The 25,474-nt window shown below is 38.1% G+C and overlaps 1 protein-coding gene across 3 annotated transcripts in view; it reads left to right on the plus strand.

Moving 5' to 3' along the window:
- SNX6 (sorting nexin 6) overlaps positions 1 to 25,474 on the plus strand; it is a 49,149-nt gene that overhangs the window by 9,224 nt on the left and 14,451 nt on the right. For 2 of the 3 annotated variants that reach the window (XM_047795320.1, XM_047795323.1), the window contains 8 exons: positions 2,737 to 2,841; positions 3,485 to 3,595; positions 5,983 to 6,104; positions 8,026 to 8,149; positions 12,065 to 12,160; positions 14,337 to 14,442; positions 19,431 to 19,506; positions 21,227 to 21,266. In XM_047795320.1, coding sequence (XP_047651276.1) covers positions 2,737 to 2,841; positions 3,485 to 3,595; positions 5,983 to 6,104; positions 8,026 to 8,149; positions 12,065 to 12,160; positions 14,337 to 14,442; positions 19,431 to 19,506; positions 21,227 to 21,266 — 780 coding nt within the window. The remainder of the gene's footprint in view (positions 1 to 2,736; positions 2,842 to 3,484; positions 3,596 to 5,982; positions 6,105 to 8,025; positions 8,150 to 12,064; positions 12,161 to 14,336; positions 14,443 to 19,430; positions 19,507 to 21,226; positions 21,267 to 25,474) is intronic. The other variant, XM_047795322.1, reaches the window with a different exon arrangement.

Genomic DNA, 25,474 nt, shown 5'->3' on the forward strand with positions numbered 1-25,474 from the left:
ACGTTACTGTGGCTGTGACATAGGCTGGCAGCTACAGCTCGGATCTGACTCCTAGCCTGGCAACCTCCGTATGCCACGTGTGTGGTACTAAAAAGAAAAAAAAACAAAAAACCTCTGAAATCTATTGACTTTTCTTTAAGAAAGAAGAAAATCCACCTGGAAAACCTGTGTATATTTTATGTAATTAACATTTAAATTTACAGTATGATATTTTCTTAGATCTAAGGTGCAATTGATTAGAAGACATTTTCTTTTATATAACACCAGGAGAGAAAAAAATACCACCAGTTAAACTAATTTATCATCAATTGTGAGGCATCCCTATTCGAGATCCATAAAAATATGGAAAACATGCATCTGGAATTGATGAAACATGACAGCAGATTAGCTTTAAGTGAAAATTTTTTATTCATGTGGGGGATGACTTTTTTTGGCTGGCAAGCCCTTATATTTGTGAAAAAAAATCTTTACTGTCAAACAAAATCCTTCTCCATAGGCTCAGAAAATGGAAAAAAGTTATTTGTGGTATGTGTGTATAGAGGCTGACCATGGGAACATGCAATATCAAAATGAACACTTTAGCTGATATTTAGCTGAACTGATTATGAAATTTAAATTAAAGGAGTCAGAATCTTATCAGCATTTTGCAGTAACCACGTTTGTGATTCATGCACATTTTTCTGAGCTCAATTCTGGAACTCAGCTGTTCAAAGAATGAAAAAGACAAATGGTAAACAAGTTAATAGCTGTTAAGATAGTAAATGAATGGATACATGCTTTAATAATGCATATAAGAGGACAGCAGTTCCTGTCGTGGCACAGCAGAAATGAATTTGACTAGGAACCATGATGTTGCAGCTTTGATCCCTGGCTTCACTCAGTGGGTTAAGGATCCGGCATTGCCATGAGCTGTGGTGTAGGTTGCAGACACAGCTCAGATACTGCATTGCTGTGGCTGTGGCGTAGGCCAGCAGCTGCAGCTAAAATTCAACCTCTAGCCTGGGAACTTCCATATGCTACAGGTGTAGCCCTAAAAATATGTGTGTATATATATATATATATGTACACATATATAAAAGTATGTGTATATATATATATATATGTACACACACACACATACATGTATATATCACAGGATTTCTGTTTAAAGAAAGTTTACTTTTTTTGGAGTTCCCATCGTGGCACAGTGGTTAACGAATCCGACTAGGAACCATGAGGTTGCGGGTTCGATCCCTGGCCTTGCTCAGTGGGTTAAGGATCCAGTGTTGCCGTGAGCTGTGGTGTAAGTTGCAGATGTGGCTTGGATCCCATGTTGCTGTGGCTGTGGTGTAGGCCAGTTGCTACAGCTCTGATTGGACCCCTAGCCTGGGAATCTCCATATGCTGCGGGTGCGACCCTATAAAGCAAAAAAAAAGAAAGAAAAAATTTACTTTTTTCGTATTTATAAAAGTAATACATGCATGTTGTAGGAAGTAGAGAGAAAAAATATATAAAGAAGAAAATCCACTGCAGTTCACATTTTGTATTTCCTATAAACCTTTTATATATGCACTTTTTAAAAATACAATTGTAATCATCGAGTATAAACAGTATAGCTTCCAGCATTTTTTCCCATTTACATTGTAATTGAAATTTGAAATGCTAATGACTAGGTGAGATTCCAAAGTCAGTCCTGGGTTTTACAGCTTAGAATATTTGAAACAGGGTAGTTATTTAGACTTTAAATATTTCATATTTTTGCAGCTGGCTAAGAATTTATCTTTTAGTGTATTTGCTTTTGTAAGTCTCCAAATTACCCAAAGATGTTAGAATATGTGTGTAAAGAGAAAGAAAAGTGGATGGAATTTAAGAACTATAAGTAGAATTATGAGTTGAATTGTGGAAAAAGTGGAAAGTCGTCTCATAGATGAGTAAATGGAAGCACTAAATAGAGAATGTCTCCAGTTATTCTAATGTATTTAAGCTGTGGAGTAAGTTTTAATTCAATCACAGGAGTTAGTTATTGAGTATTTATTATATGTTAATATTTTTCTTAGCAGTTTGCACATAAGTAATTCATACATGTAATATATTTAACTATAATTAATAGTTTTATTTTATGTTCCTGAATTAAAATAAGCAACAGAGGTAAAATGATTGGCCAGTATTTTTTTTTATTATTTTTCTTTCCTTTTCTTTGTCTTTTTAGGGCTGTGTCCGCGGTTTATGGACGTTCCCATGCTAGGGGTGGAATCAGAGCTACAGCTGCTGGCCTATACTACAGCCACAGTAACATCAGATTCAAGCTGGGTCTGTGACCTACACCACAGTTTATGGGAACACCAGATCCTTAACCCACTGAGCGAGGCCAGGGATCGAACCCACATCCTCATGGATATGAGTCTGGCTCATTACTGCTGGGTCATGATGGGAACTCCCTATTTTTCTTGTTCTTAAAGGTGGATACATTCCTTAATTTATGAACATTTGAAATGTTAAAGGACCACCTTCTTGAAAAATGGTTTACTTTTTGAGTGAAACTGTAATGAATCATGTCTAGCACATTGACACACAGGAAGATAATAACATACCCAAAACACTTCCCCTCAAAATATATATATGTGAATTAAATGAACTTGAGTACCTTTTTTAGATTTAGGATTCTTTTATCTTTGCATTGTCTTATCGTCTGGGAGAAGAACGATATTCTATAAAAGCTTACAGAATTTTCATTGAGGTATTGTTTTCTTTTTCTAGCTTAAAGCAATAAATGTAGATCTTCAAAGTGATGCTGCACTGCAGGTGGACATTTCTGATGCTCTTAGTGAGAGAGATAAAGTAAAATTCACTGTTCACACAAAGGTACTGGTACTTGTATTATTTTAGGTGTTTATCGTGCTAATGTTACATATGTTAAAATACATTGACTAGAATTTTGGTTGTGAATGTAATTAGAAATTGTATTTTTATAATTTACTCCTGTTGTTTTAACAAAAAGTTTTAGGGGGATGTACTTTTTAAAGATTAACATTGGAGAATTAATCATGGAACTAGACATAGTACAAATTTAATTTTCTTTATACTTTTAGTAGTATCTTTTACCATTCTTGTTATATTCAGAGTTGTTGCATTCCTTCAGTTAAATTACTGTCTTAACAAATTATTTTCTTTTTAGATTTCAGTTCTCAGGCACATTTTCAGATTGTGATCCTTTGTTTGAATAGTTAGAGTTTGATATATTAATAGGATAACTTTAATAGTGGAAGTACAGTATAATAAGAGGCTGCCAGCTTATTTTCTCAAAGATCCCAGGATAATTTTGTCTGGGTGTCTCAGGGTTTTCATAATAGAGTTAAAAGCACTGTTAATCTTTCACATAAGACTATAATTTTTTTAAAAAGGTATAAAATGTTTATTAAAAAAAAAAATAAACGTATAAAATGTTTATTAAAAGCTTTTTAGTGTAAACTTTGATTTTTATTTAGGAGAATCTCTATTTTTTCAGAGTTCATTACCAAATTTTAAACAAAATGAGTTTTCTGTTGTTCGACAACATGAGGAATTTATCTGGCTTCATGATTCCTTCGTTGAAAATGAAGACTATGCAGGTTACATTGTAAGTGTTGAGATTCCATTTTAATCCCATTTTCTAGGAGTTTTTAAGAGACTTTATTATGTGTTGAAATCTTATTTAGCACTTTCATTGAACTGATGTTTTTTTAATTTCCAGTTACAAAACATAATTGGGTACCCACCTTTTATCCTGAGTTGTCTTGTTTGGGAGTTTGAGGCTCTGGATATGTTATGCTCCCTCATTTAAACTTAAATTCTTGCTCTTGATTATCATTGAAATGGGCTTTTCATAGGGGGTAACTGAGGGGGTGTTACAAATCATGCTGGTCCTGAACCCTTAGGTAGACAGGTATTTAGAGTTGGAGGGGCTCCTTAAGAGGTTATCAAATGTAAATATGCTCCAGGTATTGTGCTTCAGCTGTTAACCACACTCAGATTTCTGAAATTTAGTTTCATTTGATTTCCTTGAAATCATCCTGACCTGATTCCATCTTCATCCTTGTGGCCTCTCCTTCTCAGTCGTTTGCTTTTTCTTTCTCCAGCTGAAGAGTTTGGGGACAACTGGCAGTGCCTTTTTTTTTTTTTTTTTTAAATTACCAGTTTATATAAAGGGTACAACTTGAGAACAGCCAAATGGAAGAAATGCATAGGATAAGGTATTGGGTTTGGGGTGGAGGTGCCTGTTCAGTACTTTCTTGCCCTTCCCAGGCACACCACCTTCCATTTTCCCAACATATCAGTGTGTTTACCAGCCTGAAAGTGCCTTCTCTTTCCATCCTCTTTCTGCTTTTTTTCCCCTCATCTTGTTTGATGGCATTTTCACTGCTTTTTCTTCCCATAGACTAAACACTCCTAAAAACGAGACCATGTCTTTGTGTGTGTGTGTGTGTTTTTAAGGCATATGGAAGTTCCTAGGCTTGGGGTCGAATCGGGGTTGCAGCTGCTGGCCTACCCCACAGCCCCAGCAACACCAGGTCCAAGCCTTGTCTGTGACCTATACCACAGCTCTCAGCAGGGCTGGATCCTTAACCCACGAGCAAGGCCAGGGATTGAACCCATATCCTCATGGTACTACCACAAGAGGAACTCCCTTTATTTTTCTTTTTAGGGCTGCAACTGAAGCTATGGAAGTTCCTGGGCTAGGGGTTGAATTGGAGCTGCAGTCACAGCAACTTGGGATCTTAGCAGTATCTGTGACCTACGCCACAGCTTGTAGCAATGCTGGTTCCTTAACCCACTGAATGAGGCCAGGGATCAAATCCACATCCTCAAGAATACTATGTTGGGTTCTTAACCTGCTGAACCGCAGCAGGCACTCCAAGGCCATGTCTTATTTATCTTTTTATGCCTATTGTTCAGCATCACGCCTAGCACATAGTAGATGCTGTGTGCAGGCATCAGTGAATGTGCTGATTTGTCCTTGGTGCTTCTTATAGCTTTCCTTGATGTAATCCTTTTCTTCTAGTCATTATTTTAACTTTCCCCTGCTTACTTTTTTTCTTCTTACCTTACTTGCTCTCTTTCTTTTCCATCATTTTCCCTTAGTAGTTCTTACTTGTAAGCCCTTCTTCCTAAGATAAATTTTTTTCTTATATCCTTCCCTTGGATGATGTGTCCCTTCTAGATCTTATATTTTTATTTAAAGTAAGTGTTTACTTTCCCCCTTACTATGGGCAAATAGAATGAGGTTAGTCATTAGTCTGTGTCTGTGTCTTGTTCTCTTGTTTTTAAGTCAGTGCTTTCTGCCTCTGGTACACTCTAATCATACCGTTTGCATACTTCTGAAAAATAGTATGCATATTTGCTATACACATTCATTTAGTTTGTAGTCAGAGCTTTATGCACATATACATTTGAGGGCTCTGGGTTGTCACATAAGAATCTGCAGTCGCAAGTTTGGAGACCACTGTTCTAATACCAGAAAATCGTGCTCTGCTGTTTCTTCCTTGGTGTAAAGGAGCTCAAGGATCTTAATTTCTAGACTTAATTAAATTTTCTAACCTTAATTGGGATATTCTTCGTATCTAGTTCATTCAGGGTGTCTTTAGCTCTCCCACATGACCGTCTTTTATGGTGACACTAGTATAACTGCTACAAGAAATAAAGTAGTCTTTAAAACTAGTCATGGAGTTCCTGTCGTGGCGCAGTGGTTAACGAATCCGACTAGGAACCATGAGGTTGCAGGGTAGGTCCCTGCCCTTGCTCAGTAGGTTAACGATCCGGCGTTGCCGTGAGCTGTGGTGTAGGTTGCAGACACGGCTCGGATCCCGAGTTGCTGTGGCTCTGGCGTAGGCCGGTGGCTACAGCTCCGATTCAACCCCTAGCCTGGGAACCTCCATATGCTGCAGGAGCGGCCCAAGAAATAGCAACAACAACAACAACAACAACAAAAAAGACAAAAAAAAAAACTAGTCATTTGTTCTGTTACAGATCCCTCCAGCCCCACCAAGACCTGATTTTGACGCTTCAAGGGAAAAACTGCAGAAGCTTGGAGAAGGAGAAGGGTCCATGACAAAAGAAGAATTCACAAAGATGAAACAGGAGCTGGAAGCGTATGTGATTTTTGTGGTTAATTGTGCTTGCTGTTAATGCCATTTTTTTTCCCCTCTCTCTGTGATATCCCATTCTTTCAATCATCTCACCACAGTGACCCTTTCTGGAAGATGCAGGTTTAAGCCATATAACCAGTGTTAGTGATCATGATCAGAGCCTACAGGAAAATTATAGAATAATTGTCTGTGTTGTAAAATTCTTTAAATTCACATTTTAAATAGACTCTGAAAATTGAAAACAGAGGATCCAAAAGAAAAATAATAGAAAGGGAAATAATGACTTTTTAAAGCACAATGGAAATCATTTTGTTTTTTATTTACAAGGCATTAGTCGTTACCAGTTTGGTTCTCTTTTTTCAATAAGTCCATACTACCAAGACTTCTGTTTCTCATAGAAGTGTGCACTGAGCAACTCTGAATATATTCTGCTTTCTTTTTCAAAAAAAAACTGTGCATGTGTTTAAGTAATTTTCCCCCTCTTTGCTCTGCCTTTGGCCTCTGACTGAAGGGAAAAGAATAGGAGCAAAGTAATGAGACAATAGTTTTTTTAAATGTTTTTAATTAAATGATTATTAGCTTCATATATGCAGGGTGTATATATTAAGTCCTTTAAAATTAAAATAATTTCTATTTCATTTTTAATAAATTCTCTGAAAATCTTTCCCTTTTATTAAACATTTGAAATAATTTTTAATTTATTGCATATTGTTTTTCTGTATTTCGAGAGTTATACAAGGAAATAACTTTCCTTGCATTATCATCACCTCCATCACTCTTTTTTTGGTCATATCTCCCCTTTGTGCATTTCCTTTTCTCCTCTTTCCACTGAATTTCAGTTTTTAAGCATATATTCGTACTACTGCTAGACCCCTTTTCAGAATGCTAAACTCTTGACAAGATAAATTAACAAAATAGATATCTTTGTTAAAGTGTAACGTGACAGATATTTTAAGAATTCTGTCAATACTGAGTGCAAGCAGTAGTCTTATAGCAGACAGAGAGATACTTCTATAGTTTATAAGACTAAAAACTGGAAATTAGCGGAGCACATTTATAATTGAAGAATCTGTGGTTTTCCAGTGGCCCTGATCATGATTCTTTTGTGGTCTGGTTAGGGGTTGGATAACAGAGAACCTTGGGTTTATTCTACTGCTACCTCCATCCTCTGCATCCTTCTTTTTTGTCTTCACTGAATGACTACCCTCACAGAGATCAAACTTCTCCCAACATTGGTCCTGCTGGTTTGCTGGTATGTAGAACTTAACCTCCTTGCACGTAGTTGAAGCAAGAATAATGGGCTTTTTTCTTGAGTGTGTGTTTTTTTCTTTCTTCCCAAACTGACATATATTACTATATGATCGTTGTGATTCACTGGTTATATTAAAATATTTTAAACACAGTTCTTTGATATAGTGGCAAAAAAAATTTTAGTCTCTCCTTGGTGTGTTTCTTTCTTGTTTGCTTGGGTCATTAAATTAAAATAATTATTAATGTTGAAAATATGCTTACTGAGGTTTGGTTTTTGATTCTTTTAATATGAAGACGTTTAAAAGCAGTAGTTATCTCGAAATAGAGTCATTAAGATGGTACAATATAATTTGTAGTATACTTTCTCTGGAGCTGAAAACAAACACCACTGTAGTTTTAACATCAACTTGCATAGGAAGAAAGGTTCATAAAATCTAAGAACATTAACATTTAAATATAGTAAATACTATTAACTAGCATGAAGTCTTTTCAGAGCTGGGTTTTATATATTTCATTAACAGTTCAACTAAAACCTTTGTTTACATGGATTTTGTCTTTGTATCTCTGATTTTTCATTTAGAATAATTCAAATAGTATTTGCTGAAAAAATTTGTCACAGATGATTTCCCAGTTGATGCAGTGTCTTACCTTTAGTTTTGTGTATTGTTTCTAGTGAATATTTGGCAATATTCAAGAAGACCGTTGCAATGCATGAGGTGTTCCTGTGTCGTGTGGCGGCACATCCCATTTTGAGAAAAGATTTAAATTTCCATGTCTTCTTGGAATATAATCAAGATGTGAGTATTGAATCAATCAAAGTAGTGATCAGGGTTTATTTTGAAAGTCAGCTGAAGGTCAGGGAGTTATTAGAAAAGGTTTAGGAGTTCCCGTTGGGGCTCAACAGAAACAAATCTGACTAGGATCCATGAGGATGTAGGCTGAATCCCTGGCCTTGCTCAGTGGGTTAAGGATCCAGTGTTGCCCTGAGCTGTGGTGTAGGTTGCAGACTAGGCTCAAATCCTGTGTTGCTGTGGCTGTGATGTAGGCTGGCAGCTACAGCTCTGATTAGACCCCTAGCCTGGGAACCTCCATATGCTGCAAGTGCAGCCCTTAAAAGCAAAAAAGAAAGTTTAAGCCACCCTTTTTTAAAAAAAAAAAAATTTGTTTTTTTAATTGAAATTCTCAATTTGGTTAAACATCATTCTCAGTTTCATTTAGTTCTTTAGTTCACCTGCAGCATATGGAAGTTTCTGAGCTAGGGGTCAAATTGGAGCTGAAGCTGAGGCCTATACCACAGCCATGGCAACATACCGTTCAGAGCCATATCTTGTAACCTCTGCCACAGCTTGCAGCAACATCAGATCCTGTGCCCACTGAGCGGGGCCAGGGGATTGAACCTGCAAGGACAGTATATTGGGTCCTTAACCCACTGAGCCACAACAGGAACTCCCCACACCCCGTAATGTTCTCATTTTTCAAGGCAATTGAAAAGACTCTGGGAGTTGCCGTTGTGGCTCGGGGGGTTACGAATCTGACTAGTATCCATGAGGATTCAGTTCGATCCCTGGCTTCCCTCAGTGGTTAAGGATCTGATGTTGCCTTGAGCTACAGCATAGGTCACAGATGTGTCTCAGATCTGGTGTGGCTGTTGCTGTGGCACAGGTCAGGTGCAGCTCTGATTTAACCCCTGTCCTGGGAACTTTCATATGCCACAGGTGTGGCCCTAAAAAGCAGTAAGTAAATAAATAAAGGACTTTTCAGTACAACTTCAGTAGATTAAGTGAAGAATTAAGTTAAGTCATGTTACTACGTAGGGTATTGATTTTCATCCTGAACTGTGAATTTCTTAAGAAACAGGGTTATTAAATTGATTAGTGTTTCTTAAATTTGAGTTTGGAGTCTTCTGAAGCCTTATAGAGAATTCCAGAGAGATAGCTGAGCTTAAGAATTCCACATTACTTTTAGGCTAATCATTAACTTTGTGTGTGTTAATTTTTTTATTGTGTTAATTGGACTTTTGATGTTTTAAGTCATTTCCTTACAGTTGTAATCATTTACTCTTAATCTGTTTAATTGACCTTCTTCAGAGCTGATTGCTAACTTTCCTCCCTCCCTCCCTGAATGAAAACTGTTACAGTGCAAAAAGAGAGATTGAGGTGGTTGAAGTTGAAAGTGTATTCATTCATGGTGCTAGAAAAAATATCTTTCTTTTTCTTTCTTTCTTTCTTTCTTTCTTTCTTTCTTTCTTTCTTTCTTTCTTTTCTTTCTTTCTTTCTTTCTTTCTTTCTTTCTTTCTTTCCTTCTTTTCTTTCTTTTCTTTCTTTCTTTCTTCCTTCCTTCCTTCCTTCCTTCCTTCCTTCCTTTCTTTCTTCCTTTCTTTCTTCCTTTCTTTCTTTCGTCTTTTTAGGGCCGCACCCACAGCATGTGGAAGTTCCCAGGCTAGGGGTTGAATAGGCGCTACAGCTGCTGGCCTACAACACAGCCTCAGCAACACCAGATCCAAGCCTCATCTGTGACCTACACCACAGCTTACAGCAACACCAAATCCTTAACCCACTGGGCAAGGCCAGGGATCGAACGTGCCTTCTCATGGATACTAGTTGGGTCTGTTAACACTGAGCCATGAGGGGACCTCCCTAGATAAAATATCTCTAGTGGATGGGTGATAGAGATCTTGGCATTTATATTTGGATGAGAAGATTAACTTGATTTTAGCAGAAAACAAATGTAAGCATAATCCTTGATTGCTTACAGTTAGTTAACATCAAGATCAAAGAATTTTGTGTATATATAAATTTTTCCTTTGGAGGTTTTTTTTTTTTTTTTGTCTTTTTGCCATTTCTTGGGCCGCTCCTGTGGCATATGGAGGTTCCCAGGCTAGAGGTCAAATCAGAGCTGTAGCCATAGGCCTACGCCAGAGCCACAGCAAAGCCACAGCAACACGGGATCCGAGCTGCATCTGCAACCTACACCACAGCTCACGGCAACGCCCGATCCTTAACCTACTGAGCAAGACCAGGGATCGAACCTACAACCTCGTGGTTCCTAGCTGGATTCGTTAACCACTGAGCCATGACGGGAACTCCTGGAGTTTTGTTTTGTTTTGTGTTTTTGGCTGCTCCTGTGGCTAGGAGCTTCAGCTACCAGTCTGTGCCACAGCCACAGCAACAGCAACGCAGGACCTGAGCCACGTCTGCAACCTACAGCTCATGGTAATGCTGGATCCTTAACCCACTGAGAGAGGGCAGGAATTGAACCCACATCCTTGTGAATACTAGTCGGATTCATTTCCACTGAACCACAGTGGGAACTCCTGGTTTTTTTGTTTTAGTAGAGATGACGTTAAACTATCCTAAGTCTAGTAGTAGAGAAAATAATTTTTTTGAAAAGTATGAAGTGTAACTCAAGATCACAGAAATAGAGCATTTGAGTATGGGTACTTTCACAGGCATAAATGTGGTATGTGGTACTAGCCTATGGTCACTTATAACTAGGATTTGTAAAGAATATTAGTTAGTCAAGGATTATAAGAATCTAAAAATGACCCATGGAGTTCTCATTGTGGCCCAGCAGTAATGAACCAGACTAGGATCCATAAGGATGTGTGTTCAATCCCTGCCTTCTCGGTGGGTTAAGAATCCCATGTTGCTGTGGCTGTGGTGTAGGCCAGCAGCTGCAGCTCCATTTCAACCCCTAGCCTGGGAACTTGCACATGCCACAGGTGTGGCCCTAAAAAGACAAAAAATAAATAAATAAAAATGATTCATGAATAGGATTGCTAAAGAACACATGACTGCTGTTATCACTTCCTTACCTTTATAAGTTTGTTTATTCTGGCCCTTATTCTGGCCTTAATAATAATTGGGTAGGAGTTTCCATCGTGGCACAGGAAAAAACGAATCCGACTAGGAACCATGAGGTTGCGGGTTCGATTCCTGGCCTTGCTCAGTGGGTTAAGGATCCAGCATGGCTGTGAGCTGTGGTGTAGGTCACAGACGAGGCTCAGATCATGCATTGCTGTGACTGTGACGTCAGCTGGTGGCTACAGCTCTGATTAGACCCCTATCCTGGGAACCTCCATATGCTGAAGGAGCGGCCCTCAAAAAGACAGTAATAATAATAATAATCATAATAATAGGGTAGAGCAGCATAGGTATAAAGTGAGGGATGGTGTATCATTGCAGGGACACCTGAGCTAGAGTACTCAACCTCCAAATACTGTATCCCATTGCCACAGCCCTTAGTACTATCTGAAATTATGTGTCTGTATTTTAAAAATCTGTTTATATATCAGTTATCTGTCTCCCTCTACTAAAATGTAAATTCTCTGGGAATAAGACTTTAATTTTTCACCACTGTATCCTCACCTTATTATTATTTTTGCTTGCACCTGCAGCATATGGAAATTCCCAAGCCAGGAACTGAACCCTCGCCAGCAGCAACTCAAGCTGCTGTAGTGACAACGCCAGGCCCTTAACTCGGTGTGCCACAAGGGAAATCCTGAACCTGAATTCTTTGGGAGGGAGACCAAACTCCTCTGTAACATCCCAGAATTTGAAAATCATTAATACTCATGATAAAATTGCCACTTCATTTACTTTAAAAACTAGGATCCTTTTGAAATTGCTATTTTGATGTCAAAGAATTAAGAGGCATTACTTACCATTTATAATCTTAAAAGAAATGCTAATTTAAATTTATCTTTCCTGCAGTTGAGTGTAAGAGGAAAAAATAAAAAAGAGAAACTTGAAGATTTCTTTAAAAATATGGTTAAATCAGCAGATGGAGTAATTGTTTCTGGAGTAAAGGTAAAATTTTATTTGTTTTTTAAAATGTTTTTCTGTTTTTTATTTATTTTTTGATTTTATTAAGGTAAGATTCTATTTGATTAACAGGATACTGGTTTGAGAATTTACTTCTTGTAAGAGGATGATAGATTGAGATGTGCAAAAGATTATATTGGAGTAAAGGAAAAGTTTGGATAGTAGAATTCTTAGGCCCCCTGTCCTGGGTTCCACCCTTTAGAGCAGTGCTCCCTTCTTCAGGGGATGAGAGGTCTGTAGGTCCAAGGGGATTTGTCCACCCAGAGCCTACACCTCTTTCCCCCAAAAGATGGTTGTCCAGGTATCTAGAACTCCATATTTCCTTGCCCAAATCCCAAGCCTTCTTTTGGGTCCTGCATGGGCTTCTTTCTCGAGTTCATCTGCCTGTGTGTAGACTGTGCCACTGGTGTGTGTGCTTCACATGTGGCCGAGGGATATGGGGAAAGCACAGGGGAGAGGATGAGTGTGTAGGGTGGAATCAAAGTCCAGCCGAGTACACATGAGGTCCCTCCAGGTGCCCTACAGAGCCACAGGGGGGTCACAGAGGGGCTGCCTCCATTTGTACACTTTCCCTTGGTCTCTCAGGTGTTAGGGGCAGACCTGGGTTTAGGTTTGGAGTGAGAAGAGTTCACTTGAGGTTTTCGTTTTGTCTCATAGTAGCTACATGACCCTAGGAAAAGTCCCTTTCTTTTTCTTCATCAGTTTTCCTATTTTCAGAATTTGGTTAGTAATAGCGTCTAACTCACAAAATTGTTGGAAAGGTTGAATGAGATAATATGTGTGAAAATACCAAGTTAATTATTTACCTAAATAATGCTTTTTCTTAATGATGTTCTAAAAATGGTACAAGAATTGTTTTTTCTGAAAACTTTTACCATTATAATATCAGAAAAATGTTTACATTATCAAGCAGATATTAATAAGAGATAAGTAATGCTGTTTTGTCATCATTGCCTGTTTTTATAAATACATCTACAGTAAAATTTAGATGTAAAGTACTATTTGATATATAGTTTGATTTTGCAGAAACAGGTCAGTTGATATGTTGACACTGCATTTGCTGTGGCTACTGTGTAGTAAAGAGGTTACTTCCATTTTGATGCTGCTCATACATTAATATTGAACTTTTTTCTTGTTATGTATAAGCCACCATATTATCAATTTGATAATTTAATTAAAGTAATAAGTAACATTTTTGAACATTTACAGTGTGGTGTTTAGTAACCTAGACCACATTTCCTTAATCTTCACTATAACTCTACAGGTTAGTTTTATCCCCAGTTTTACAGTTATGAAAATTAGTACACATGAATTAACAGATGTTAAATGATATTTTGTCAGTACCAACTTTTGCTTCCTTGTTCTCTTGATGTGGGTCTCAAATTGTATCATTTCAGCTAGTGCTTTTGAAAATAAACAATTGCCGTTTTAAAAGAGAGGAAAGTACTGTTAATAGTTTTTATTTCTAATGTATTTCTAGCTATGTTCCAAAAAATAGTGAAATTTTAATATGAATATTGCTTCCAGGGAGTTCTCTTGTGGTACAGCAGGTTAAAACTCCAGCATTGTCACTGCAGTGTCTTGGGTCACTGCTGTGCCACGGGTTCAGTCCCTGGCCCAGGAACTTCCTCATGTCACAGGTGCAGTCAGAAAAGGGGGGGGGGGGGTGCTTCCAAATGGCTGGTTTGGCCAGATTCCCCAGAGCAATCAGAGAAGACCGTAATGACTGAGGCCTGGCAGCATTCAGAAATGGCCCAGCGAATGCATAATAGACCAAGAGAAGCAGATTTTCACTTGTCTACCAGGCCTCTTTTACTTGTTTCTTAAAAGCAATTGATCACTTGCACTGGCAGAACTGTATCTGTTGGAAAAGCAGGATTGTAGAGGCAGAGCACGAGTAGGAATGCATTTCGAAGTACAGCATGTGAGCATGCACCATATGGGAGCTCTCAAAACTGTAGATTTCTTTCTTACTTGATAGATAAAAACACATGTTTTTAAAGTCTGAAGTTCTTGGTGAAATCAGTATAACATCCGATCATTCAAGGATAGCTATGCTGTTTTACTGATGATCTTTTATGATTAGAAGGGTAACAGTGGTTTACATGTTAGACTAAAGCAAATAAGTGAAAAAAGCTCATATTTTCTTTTGATCCCATAGGATGTAGATGATTTCTTTGAGCATGAACGAACATTCCTTTTAGAATATCATAATCGAGTTAAGGATGCGTCTGCTAAATCTGATAGGATGACAAGATCCCACAAAAGTAAGATTTTTCTCTGTGACTAAAGCTTACATTTTTTTAATGAAATAATAATAAAGTTATTATGTTATTTACCACTTGCAAAAGTCTTGATATAGAGCCATGGTTCTCAAACTGGTCTACGAAGCCTTGATCCCAAGGCTGTTTTTAGCAAGTCTGTGAGGGAGGTCAAAATTTTCATAATTCTGTGATGTTTTATGTCTTTTTCACCATGTTGACATTTACACCGATGTTGCAAAAGCCGTGGTGGATAAATTGCTGGTGCCTTAGTGCAAATCAAGGCATGGGCACCAAACTGTACTAATAGTCATCATATGCTTTCCCACAGTGCATTTGCAATTTAAAAAATTCAGTTAAGAATGTGGAGTTCCCATCGTGGCGCAGTGGTTAACGAATCCGACTAGGAACCATGAGGTTGCGGGTTTGGTCCCTGGCCTTGCTCAGTGGGTTAACGATCCGGCATTGCCGTGAGTTGTGGTGTAGGTCACAGACGCGGCTCGGATCCCGCGTTGCTGTGGCTCTGGCGTAGGCCGGTGGCTACAGCTCTGATTCAACCCCTAGCCTGGGAACCTCCATATGCCGTGGAAGTGGCCCAAAGAAATAGCAAAAAGACCAAAAAAAAAAAAAAGTCCCTGGTGGAGTTCTCATGTGGCACAGTGGGTTAAGAATCCGGTTGCAGATGTTAGGATCTGATCCTTGGCCTGGGAACTCATGTGCTGCAGGATGACCAAAAGAGAAAAAAAAAAAGAAAAAGTAAGAAAAAAACAATGTTCCTGGAGTTACCTGGTAGCCTAGTGGTTGAGGATCCTGCATTGTCACTACTGTGGCTGTTCAACCCCTGGCCCGGGAATTTCCACATACCAGGGTCAAGGCCAAAAAAGAAAAAGAATGTCCTTGGTGAAGCAGTGAGATTATTGCTTGTAGTTAGTCTCCTCCTCCCTTGAGTGTATTTTTTTAATATTCTGAGTGATGAAATGGGAGGTGTGCATAAAGTATTTTGTATACTGAAGTGTGATGGTTCTCTAGAAAAGTATTTTAGTGAATGAATTGCAACTGAACCAGCTGTTTTCATAAAACACCCTTTTTACTTCAAAGAACAGCTGACAAGCTGATTATTCAGGCTTGAGTATTTGGTAGATATTTTCTTAAAAATTAGATGAGGCTGATACTTCAAGGAAAACAACTGACAGTGTTCACTGATAGTGATAAGAGTTACGTTTTCCAGCAATAATTAGAATTTTGGAAAACTTATATCATTCACCATAACCTTGCTTCCCAGTAATTAAAGATTTGTCTGATGATAATAGTGTGATATTTTTTATATTATATGCTGAAATGTATCAACATTTGGAAGAGCTATGTGATTTATTGAAACAGTATTTTTAAATGATCAAAATCATGTATGTAAAAGATTCATTTAAAGTGCAAGATAGACTAATGGGTTTGTTTTTTTTTTAACAGCTTTATTGAGGTATAATTGATATCAATAAGCTGCAGTGTTCAAAGTATAGAGTTGGATAGATAAGTTCTGACATATGCATGAAATCACTACAATCAATATAATGAACTAAAAAAATAATATATATATATATATATAATGAACTATCACCACCAAAAGTTTCCTTGTGACCCCTTGCAATCCCTCCCTCCTGCCCCTGTCCCCAGGCCACCCCTGCTTTGCTTTCTGTCTCTATAAATTAGTTTGCATTTTCTAGATTTTTATATAAATGGAATCATACTTCTTATTTTTTGACTTTGAAATTCAACACAGTTATCTTGAAATTCATCCATTTGTTGTGAGTATCAGCAATTCATTCTTTATTGCTGAGTGGTGTTCCATTGTGTGGAAATACCATAATTGTTTATCCATTCAGCTGTTGGTGGACATTTGGATTGTTGCTAGCTTTTGGCTATTTCAAATAAGGTTGACATGAACCATCTATATGTAAGTCTTTCATTTCTCTTGGGTAATACCTAGAGTAGAATGGCTGGGTCACGTGTGAGTAAATAATTAACTTTTTTTTTTTTTGGCTTTTTAGGGCCACACCCTCGGTGTATGGAGATTCCCAGGCTAGGGGTCTAATCAGAGCTACAGCTACCGGCTTACACCACAGCCACAGCAACACCAGATCTGAGCTGCGTCTGCAGCCTACACCACAGGTCATGGCCACGCTGGATCCTTAACCCACTGAGCAGGGCCAGGGATCAAACCCGCAACCTCATGGTTCCTAGTCGGATTTGTTTCCACTGCGCCACGACAGGAACTCCAAATAATTAACTTTTTTAAAACTGCCAAACTTGTTTCCAAAATGATTGTACCATGTTTCATTCCCACCAGTTATACATGAGAGTTCCAGTTGCACATCCTTGCCCACAAAGTTAATTAGTCTTTTAAATTTTATGCATTCTGATAGGCCAGTGGTGGTGTCTTAGTGTGGTTTTAATTTGCATTTCCCTAATGACTGATGATGTTGAACATCTTTTCTTGTGTCAAGTCTACCAACTTTATTCTTCTTTTTCTTTTTTTTAATTGTAGTTGACTTAACAGTGTTCTATCAATTTCTGCTGTACTACAAAGTGACCCAGTTATATATATACATACACATTATTTTTCTAACATTATCCTCCATCATTTTCCATCACAAGTGATTAGATATAGTTTCCCTGTGCTACACAGCAGGATATCATTGCTTATCCATCCAAATGCTGTAATTTGCATCTACTAACCCCAAACTCCCAGTCCATCCCACTCCCTCCCCCTCAGCAACCTCAAGTCTGTTCTGCATGTCCATGAGTTTGTTTCTTTTCTGTAGATAGGTTCACTTGTGCCATATATCAGACTCCAGATATAAGTGATTATTCTCTTTTGAAGTGTTTTGGCCTCTAGGTTCTCTGCATTTTCATATGGATTTTAGAATCAACTTGTCACTTTCTGCAAAAGTGCCTGCTGGGATGTTGATTGGGATTGTGTAGAATCTATAGATCAGTTTAGGGAGGATTGACATCTTAACAGTAATGGTTCTTCTGATACGTGAACATGGTTATATCTCTCCATTAACATAGTTATATCTCTCCATGGTTATATCTCTCCTTTTAGTTATCTCTCTCTCTCAGCAATGTTGTATCATTTCTTTTGCACGGATCTTATACATCTTTAGTTAGATCCCTGATTAACTTTTGATGCTATTGTAAATGATATATTTTTTACTTTGCAGTTTCTGGTTATTTTTTGCCAATATATAGAAGTACACTGTAATTCAATACTGATTTTATGTCTTGCAACCTTTCTAAATCAACTCACTTGTTAGTTTTATTAACTATTTTGTAGATTCCTTAGGATTTTCTACATGCATGATCATCTGCTCATAAAAACAGTTACATTTCCTCCTTTCCAATTTGGATGCTATTTCTTTCTTTTCCTTGCCTCATTGTCCTATAGCTATACCTCCAGTACAGTGCTGATAGAAGTGATGAGGGCAGGCACTTCGACCTTGTTCCTTACTTTATGAGGAATGCATTAGTCTTAAGCCATTAATTATGATGTAAGGTATAGTTTTTTCCCAGATGCCTTTTATCAGGTTGAGAACATTGTCTTAAATTCTTGGTTTTCTGGGAGGATTTTTTTTTTTTTTAAGTCAGCAGTAAATGTTGGATTTTATCAGATGCTCTTTTTGCAACAATTGAGATAACCATATGGCTTTTCTTTTTTAGTTTATTAATATGGTTAATTGATTGATTTTCAGATATTAAACCAACCTTATGTTCTTAGGATAAATATCACATATACCATTGGAGTTCAATATAATAGAGTATACAAAATTCATCAATAGGATTTTAGATTCCCCAGTGCAACTAGACCCTGAGGAAATTACTGCTTGTTGAGTATCTGAAAATATTAGTAAGACACCTTTTCTGTTTCCAGCTACCTATCTGTTTGAGGCTAGATTTTTCTCCACATACTTGAGCAAAAACAGTGCATCACAGCAGACTGAATGCAAAAGCAATTTAAGAGAATGGAGCTATCTTATATTAATCCAGACATGAAAGAGATTGGTAAAAATCCAACAGTTACTATGCTTACTAATTAAAAATATATATATATATACGTATATTTATTTTTTATTTGAAATATTAACGTATAATGATTTTAATACTGTTACTTTAAAATAATAAATATTTTGAGTCCCCAGCATGGCTTAGTGGTAACCTGACTAGTATCCGTGAAGACACGGGTTTGATCCCTGGTCCTGCTCAGTGGGTTAAGGATCCTGTGTTGCTGTGACCTGTGGTCTAGGTTGCAGACGCGGCTGGGATCCCACGTTGCTGTGGCTCTGGTGTAGGCCGGCGGCTACAGCTCTAATGAGACCCCTAGCCTGGGAACCTACATATGTCACGAGTGGCCCTAGAAAAGACAAAAAATAATAATATAAAATAAAAAAATAAATTAAAAATTAAGTTTTATCATGTTGATTTCACCACTACTAGGATTTTAAAATGTTTCATAACACCCATTACCACAAGATAAATCTGAACTTCATCATGGCTTACAAAACCTTTTTTTCCCCAAGATGCTTCCTATTTATTTTTCCATCTTCAACTCTGTCCACTCCCCTCTGTACCCTGCAGTGCATAATCCCAGAAGGCTCTCTGAATATACCTTGCTTTTTTATGTCTCCCTGGCCTTTATCCAGAATGCTCTCTCCTCCACTTTGCCTAGTAAATATTGGCTTATCCTACAAGCTCCAACTCTTTCTGTGGTGTCTAAATCCTTCCCTGACCTCCTCCAAGGGGACCACGTTTCCCCTGCTTCCAAAATAGTTTATACCTACTTCTAATATAATATTCATCACATTGTGTTATAGTTCTTGTCATTTCTCTGACTACATTTTGGGTATCTCATACTACATACACATTTTTGGGCAGGTAGGAATTCAGTAACTATTTTTGAATCAGTCAATAAATATATTAAATTCTTAAAACTTTTTCCATAGGTGCTGCAGATGATTACAATAGAATTGGTTCTTCATTATATGCTTTAGGAACTCAGGATTCTACAGATATATGCAAGTAAGAATTATGATTTAAAACATTAAATAAAACAAAATTTTTGTTGGCAGCTCGGGCACACACAATACTTCTGACCCAGCAGGCATTTTGGAATATTTTTATCAAAACATATTGATAATAAGGAGCTTCTTTGTAAACTTAGGTCGGTGTCATTTTTCTCTTCCCTTTCTCTTTTATTTTTTTAAATCTGATAAATAAAAATTGATCTTAGTGAATATAATTTTAACATTTACAATGTTATGTTTGATGAAAATTTGCCAGTTTGCTTGTGTATGTGTGTGAGAGAGCGAGAGAGAAACGTTCTTAGGTTTTAAGTTCATTATAAATAAGAAATGCTGTTTTGGAATTAGAATATATATATCATTGGAAGCCAAGTTTTAATCTAGCCATAAATAATTTGTTGCTTCTATAATGTTTAAACCCAGCTCTTCATTGAAAAATATTTTTTAATAAAAGAAAAATAATTGAAAGATATTTTTAAAATTTTAAATGGAAAACTACTTTCATAGTCCATGCCTTTTTCTAAACCACATCCTTAAACTTAAATAGGATAAAAGTATATCCTGCCTCAGTAGATGTGTCAGATCCAATTTTTCAACAAAACAAGGCACCATAGCGTACACTAATTAACATACTGCCTTCCCAAAGAATTAGTTAAGTCTTTGATAAGAAGGGAAATTGTGAATTTTGTCATTTGTGACAAAAGCCTGTCAAAGAAATTTATTTTTAATGAAGTGAAATTCATAAAATTTATTTTAGCTTTCAATAGTATTTTCCCTAACCCAATTATAATGTTATCTATAGTTGCATATTTTACATAATGTCTTTTATTAGTTTAGCATTGGGATATTTTAGTTGGTGTCAGCATTTGAGAGAGAGAGGTTTTGTTGTTTTGCTTCTTACTTAGGGCCACGCCTGCAGCATATTGAAGTTCCCGGGCTAGGGGTTGAATCAGAGCTGCAGCCACTGGCCTATGCCACAGCCACAGCACATCTGTGACCTACAGCACAGCACATGGCAACGCTGGATCCTTCACCCACTGAGTGAGGCCAAGGATCAAACGCACATGGTCATGGATACTAGTTGGGTTCATTACAGCTGAGCCATGACAGGAACTCCAAGAGATAGGTTTTTTCATTAAAAGTCAAGGTGAATTCTGAGGTAAAAATAGAGGTTATTCGTTTCTGGAAATTCCCAGTGGGTTAAGGATTCCACGTTTTCACTGCTGTGGCTCGAGTTCAATTCCTGGCCTGGCAACTTCTGCATGCCACTGGTGTGGCCAAAAATATTTTGAAACATAGCTATCAGATAGCTTCAAGAATTCTTCCGGCTTTAGTGTTTTCCTTTTAAGTCAGCTTTTTGTCTCTTTGCATGTGATTGTTGTATACTTTAATAATTTGAGGGTATAGGCTTTATTTAGTATTATGTGCCATATTACTAAAGAATATCCAGACACATTTTTTAAGTTTTTAATGTATGGGACTGTTACCTTGATATGGGAAGATTTTCTGTAACAGTATGTTACAATGAATCTGTTATGGGTGGGCATATAGAGAGATTTTTGTTGAACTAAATGAAGTTTGCAGTGAACAAAACCATTAAATATCTGTGAAGAGATTAAAACGTTCATTGTTAATATGGTTTGGGCCATAGTCTCTGAACATTTGAAATAGGAAATTATTTCTAAGATAGCTTATGATGAAATATTTTTCCCTTCCAGGTTTTTTCTTAAAGTTTCAGAACTGTTTGACAAAACAAGAGTAAGTACTATTAATTAACCTTTGGGAATCTAAATCTCTACGTATAGTAGTGTTTAACTTTATTGAGGAAGATGAATTATACTCTAGAAGGATAAAGAGGCAGATTTAGATTTGAAAATACGAGAGTTTTTTAAGAAACTCAGTTTTTGTTATTGCATTTTGGTATATGTATAAAAGCTCATATTCTTGATCAGAAAATTTGTTCATTAGGAGACTGGATTTGTTTTTATGAAGAATCATCTATCCTGGAGCTTTGTAAGCTAAAAGAAAGTCTTGGATTCGTTGTAACTTTACCAAGCATTACATTACTTTCAATCCCCTCATGACACACTGGTTTAAAAGTGAGTTATAACAATATAAGGCAAGTATACAACCACAGAAAACTTACATTCATAGTAGTAGTAATTTAATACTGATGTAGTCTTGGTTTTCAGGAATCATATTGTTTATGGTCATTATGATCATTAAAAAATATTTAACACATTTGGGACTTCCTGTCATGGCACAGCGGAAATGAATCTGACTAGTGTCCATGAAGATGTGGGTTTGGTCCCTGGCTCCACTCATTGGGTCGGGGATCTGGCGCTGCCTGTGAGCTTTGGTGTAGGTCAAGATGCAGCTCAGATCCCACGTTGCTGTGGCTGTGGTGTAGGCTGGCAGCTGTAGCTCCAGTTTGACCCCTAGCCTGGGAACTTCCATCTGCTGTGGGTGCAGCCCTAAAAAGCAAAAAAACAAACAAAAAACCTTAACACTTTAATCAGTCAACAGAGTAGTGAAAATATTTATTAGATGTTTAGTGGTACTTAGAGTGGTGTTGGCTAGTCCATTGTAGAAATCTGATTTTATCATGACCTTGTCAGTTGAATTATGTGTAGTAGAGACAAGTGGAAGAAAAGGAGATATTCTCTCACAAAGGAAAAAGTTCTTAAGTATGTAAATGTTATACTGGGTCGGTATAGCCCATTATTCTGCTTTTGATATTTGTACCAGTGACGGTTTTCTGAGAAGATGCAGTTGTTGTATTTATGTGCGTGTTTACATCAAAAGAATAGGGATCATTTTAAAAATAGCTTTATGTATCAGTTCTTTCAGAAGCAGGTGTTGGGATTTCCTGTCGTGGCTCAGTGGTTAATGAATCCACCTAGGAACCATGAAGTTGCGGGTTTGATCCCTGGCCTTGCTCAGTGGGTTAAGGATCTGGCATTGCTGTGAGCTGTGGTGTAGGTGGCAGACTCGGCTCGGATGCTGCGTTGCTGTGGCTCTGGCGTAGGCCAGCAGCTACAGCTCCGGTTCGACCCCTAGCCTGGGAACCTCCACACGCTGCAGGAGCGGCCCAAGAAATGGCAAAAAGACAAAAAAAAAAAAGAAGAAGAAGAAGCAGGTGTTAAGTTGGGATTAGATGTACAAGGGATTTATTGTGAAGAACAAAGAGGTAGGAGCAGGAGTAGACAGGAGGAGGCTTCAGATCATAGTGCAGGTCTGCACCTGCGAAAGAAGAGGAGGAGGAAGGAGGGCTGGGTAGAAAGAGGTTCAGAGCATAGCACACTTCTAAGAAAGCTTTGTCTGTGTCAGAGGGACCTCCCTGAGCCAGAGCTGCCCGTTAGAGGAGTTGTGCATCAGGCAGGAGTGAGCTGGTATGAGGGCCTGTGCTCTGTCATTGGCTGGGTGCAGTGGGGGCCAGGAGGGGAAGATAGAACATAACCTTGCTATGAACATGGTTCCAGATCCAGAAGTATTGCAGTTGGAGCTATAAGTCAACTATGCTCCTTGAAGCAAGCATTTCTCATGAGGAGATCTGGGTGATACTTTTTTTTTAGCCCCGCAATTCTTATTTCCTTTAGTAATTGCATGTTGTTCTGGTTATTATTGCTGTGTAACAAACCACCCTAAAATCTATAGCTTTAAACAGCAGCCATTTTATTATGCTGGTGAACTCTTTAGTTCAGGAGCTCAGAAAGGGCACAGCAGAGATGGCTTGTCTCTGATCTAAGGTGTCTAAAGCCTCAATGGGCGGGGGATAGGAAGGCCAGGGCCTGGAATCATCTGAAGGCGCTCATGTCTGAGGATTGATACTGGCTATCAGCTGGAACTTCTCCTAGGGCTATTAGCTCTAACACCTACATGTGGCTTTCCATGGAGCTGCTTAGACTTCTTCACAGTGTGGTGAAAAGATTCCAAAAGCGAGCATCCCTAGTGATGGGAAGTGGAAGCTGCTAGTTCCATAAAGGCCTGAGTCTGAACATTGGCATAGCCTCGCTGGTGGTCTTAGACCCCAGGTTCAAGGGGAAAGGACACATACCCTACTTTTGTTTTTTGTTTTTTGTTTTTTTGCTATCTATTGATTGATTGATTGATTGATTGTCTTTTTGTCTTTTCTAGGGCCGCACCTACAGCATGTGGAGGTTCCCAGGCTAGGGGTTGAATCGGAGCTACAGCTGCCGGCTTGTGTCACAGCACAGCAATGCCAGATCCAAGCTGCATCTGCAGCCTATACCCCGGTTCACTGCAACGCCAGATCTTTAACCCACTGAGCGAGAACAGGGATCGAACCCACGTGGTTCCTAGTCAGATTTGTTTCTGCTGCGCCACGAAGGGAACTCCACATACCCTACTTCTTAATGGAAGGAGAGGAACTGTATTTAAAAGGGCCCAACAGAGTTCCTGTTGTGGCCCAGAAGAAATGAATTTGACCAGCATCCATGAGGACACAGGCTTGATCCCTGGCCTTCATCAGTAGGTTAAGGATCCAGCACTGCCGTGAGCTATGGTGTAGATCGAAGACATGGCTTGGATCTGATGTTGCTGTGGCTGTGGTGTAGGCTGTTCTACTGGTAGGCATTTGGATAGTTTCTAGTTTGGCTCTCTTTACAAAGAGTACTGCTTAAGACCATTCTTATCTTCATCTGAACATAAATGTGCATTTCTGTTGTGTGTATATAATTAGGGGGGGACCCAGTGGGTCATAGGCTATCCATGTGAAAATTTTTTGTGGATACTGCAAACTGTTTCCAAAAGTAATTGTACCAACTTACATTCTCACTAGAATGAACGTGAGCATAGGGCTGCTGCACAAAGTTGTAATATTTGGTATCTTTTTTCTTTTAGTCATTCTGATGAATATGTAGGTTTTTTTTTTTTAACTTTTTATTTTCACAGCAATTTCAGACTTACAGAAAAGTTGCAAGAATAGTACAAAGAATTCCTGCACGTGTGTCACTCAGATTTTTTAAATATTAATATTTGCTACATTAAATTTCTTTTATTCCAAGTACATATTGTTTTTTGCCCTTTGTTCACATCTCTCTCTCTTTTTAAAAGAATCAATTTTAATATGACAATACAATTATGTTATCCCCCTAGTGTCATCAATACCTAGTGTATAGACATTCCCAGTTGTCTCATAAATGGCTTTTTATGGTGGACGTTGTTTGAGTCAGGATCCAAACAAGGTTCCCATGTTGTTTGGGGGTGGGGGGGTTATGGGTTTTTTTGTCTTTTTTTTTAGGGCCGCACCCGAGGCATATGGAGATTCCCAGGCTAGGGGTCCAGTCAGAGCTGTAACTGCTGGCCTATGGCACAGTCACAGCAACGCCAGATCCGAGCTGTGTCTGAGACCTATACCACAGCTCACAGCAACACCAGATCGTTAACCCACTGAGCGAGGCCAGGGATTGAACCAGAAACCTCATGGTTCCTTCCTAGTTGAATTCATTTCCGCTGAGCCACAATGGGAGGTCCCCTTGTTGTATTTAGTTGACAGTACATTCTTCTTTATCCTTTCTCTCTTTAGACTGAATGAAGAGTTCTTATCTTTTTAGTCTGACATGGCTACTTTCCAACTTCATCCCAACTCAGACTGATACCCACATCTGTTTATTACTCTTTGGTCTCTTCAGGCACATTTTGTTAACCAGAAAACAATGTCAAAACATTATCTGCAGCAGGAGAATTGGTAGTCTACTACTCTCGCCAGCCTTTATTACTTTATAGTCATGTGTACGTAGCAGTTGCTGTTGAAATGAATAGAGAGAAAATAGAAGTGAAACTGAAAGATGATATTGAAACTCATTACAGCCAAGAACTTGAGTCAAATCAGAGTCCTGTAAATTCACTAATTTTGTTTGATCTCATTTTTTTTTCTATTAGTTTTTTGTCAGTTACAAAGAAAAGTAACAGGCCAATAGAAGGAGGGAAGGAGACTTAGATTA

The sequence above is a fragment of the Phacochoerus africanus genome, chromosome 9, assembly GCF_016906955.1.
Source record: "Phacochoerus africanus isolate WHEZ1 chromosome 9, ROS_Pafr_v1, whole genome shotgun sequence".
Lineage (NCBI taxonomy): Eukaryota > Metazoa > Chordata > Mammalia > Artiodactyla > Suidae > Phacochoerus > Phacochoerus africanus.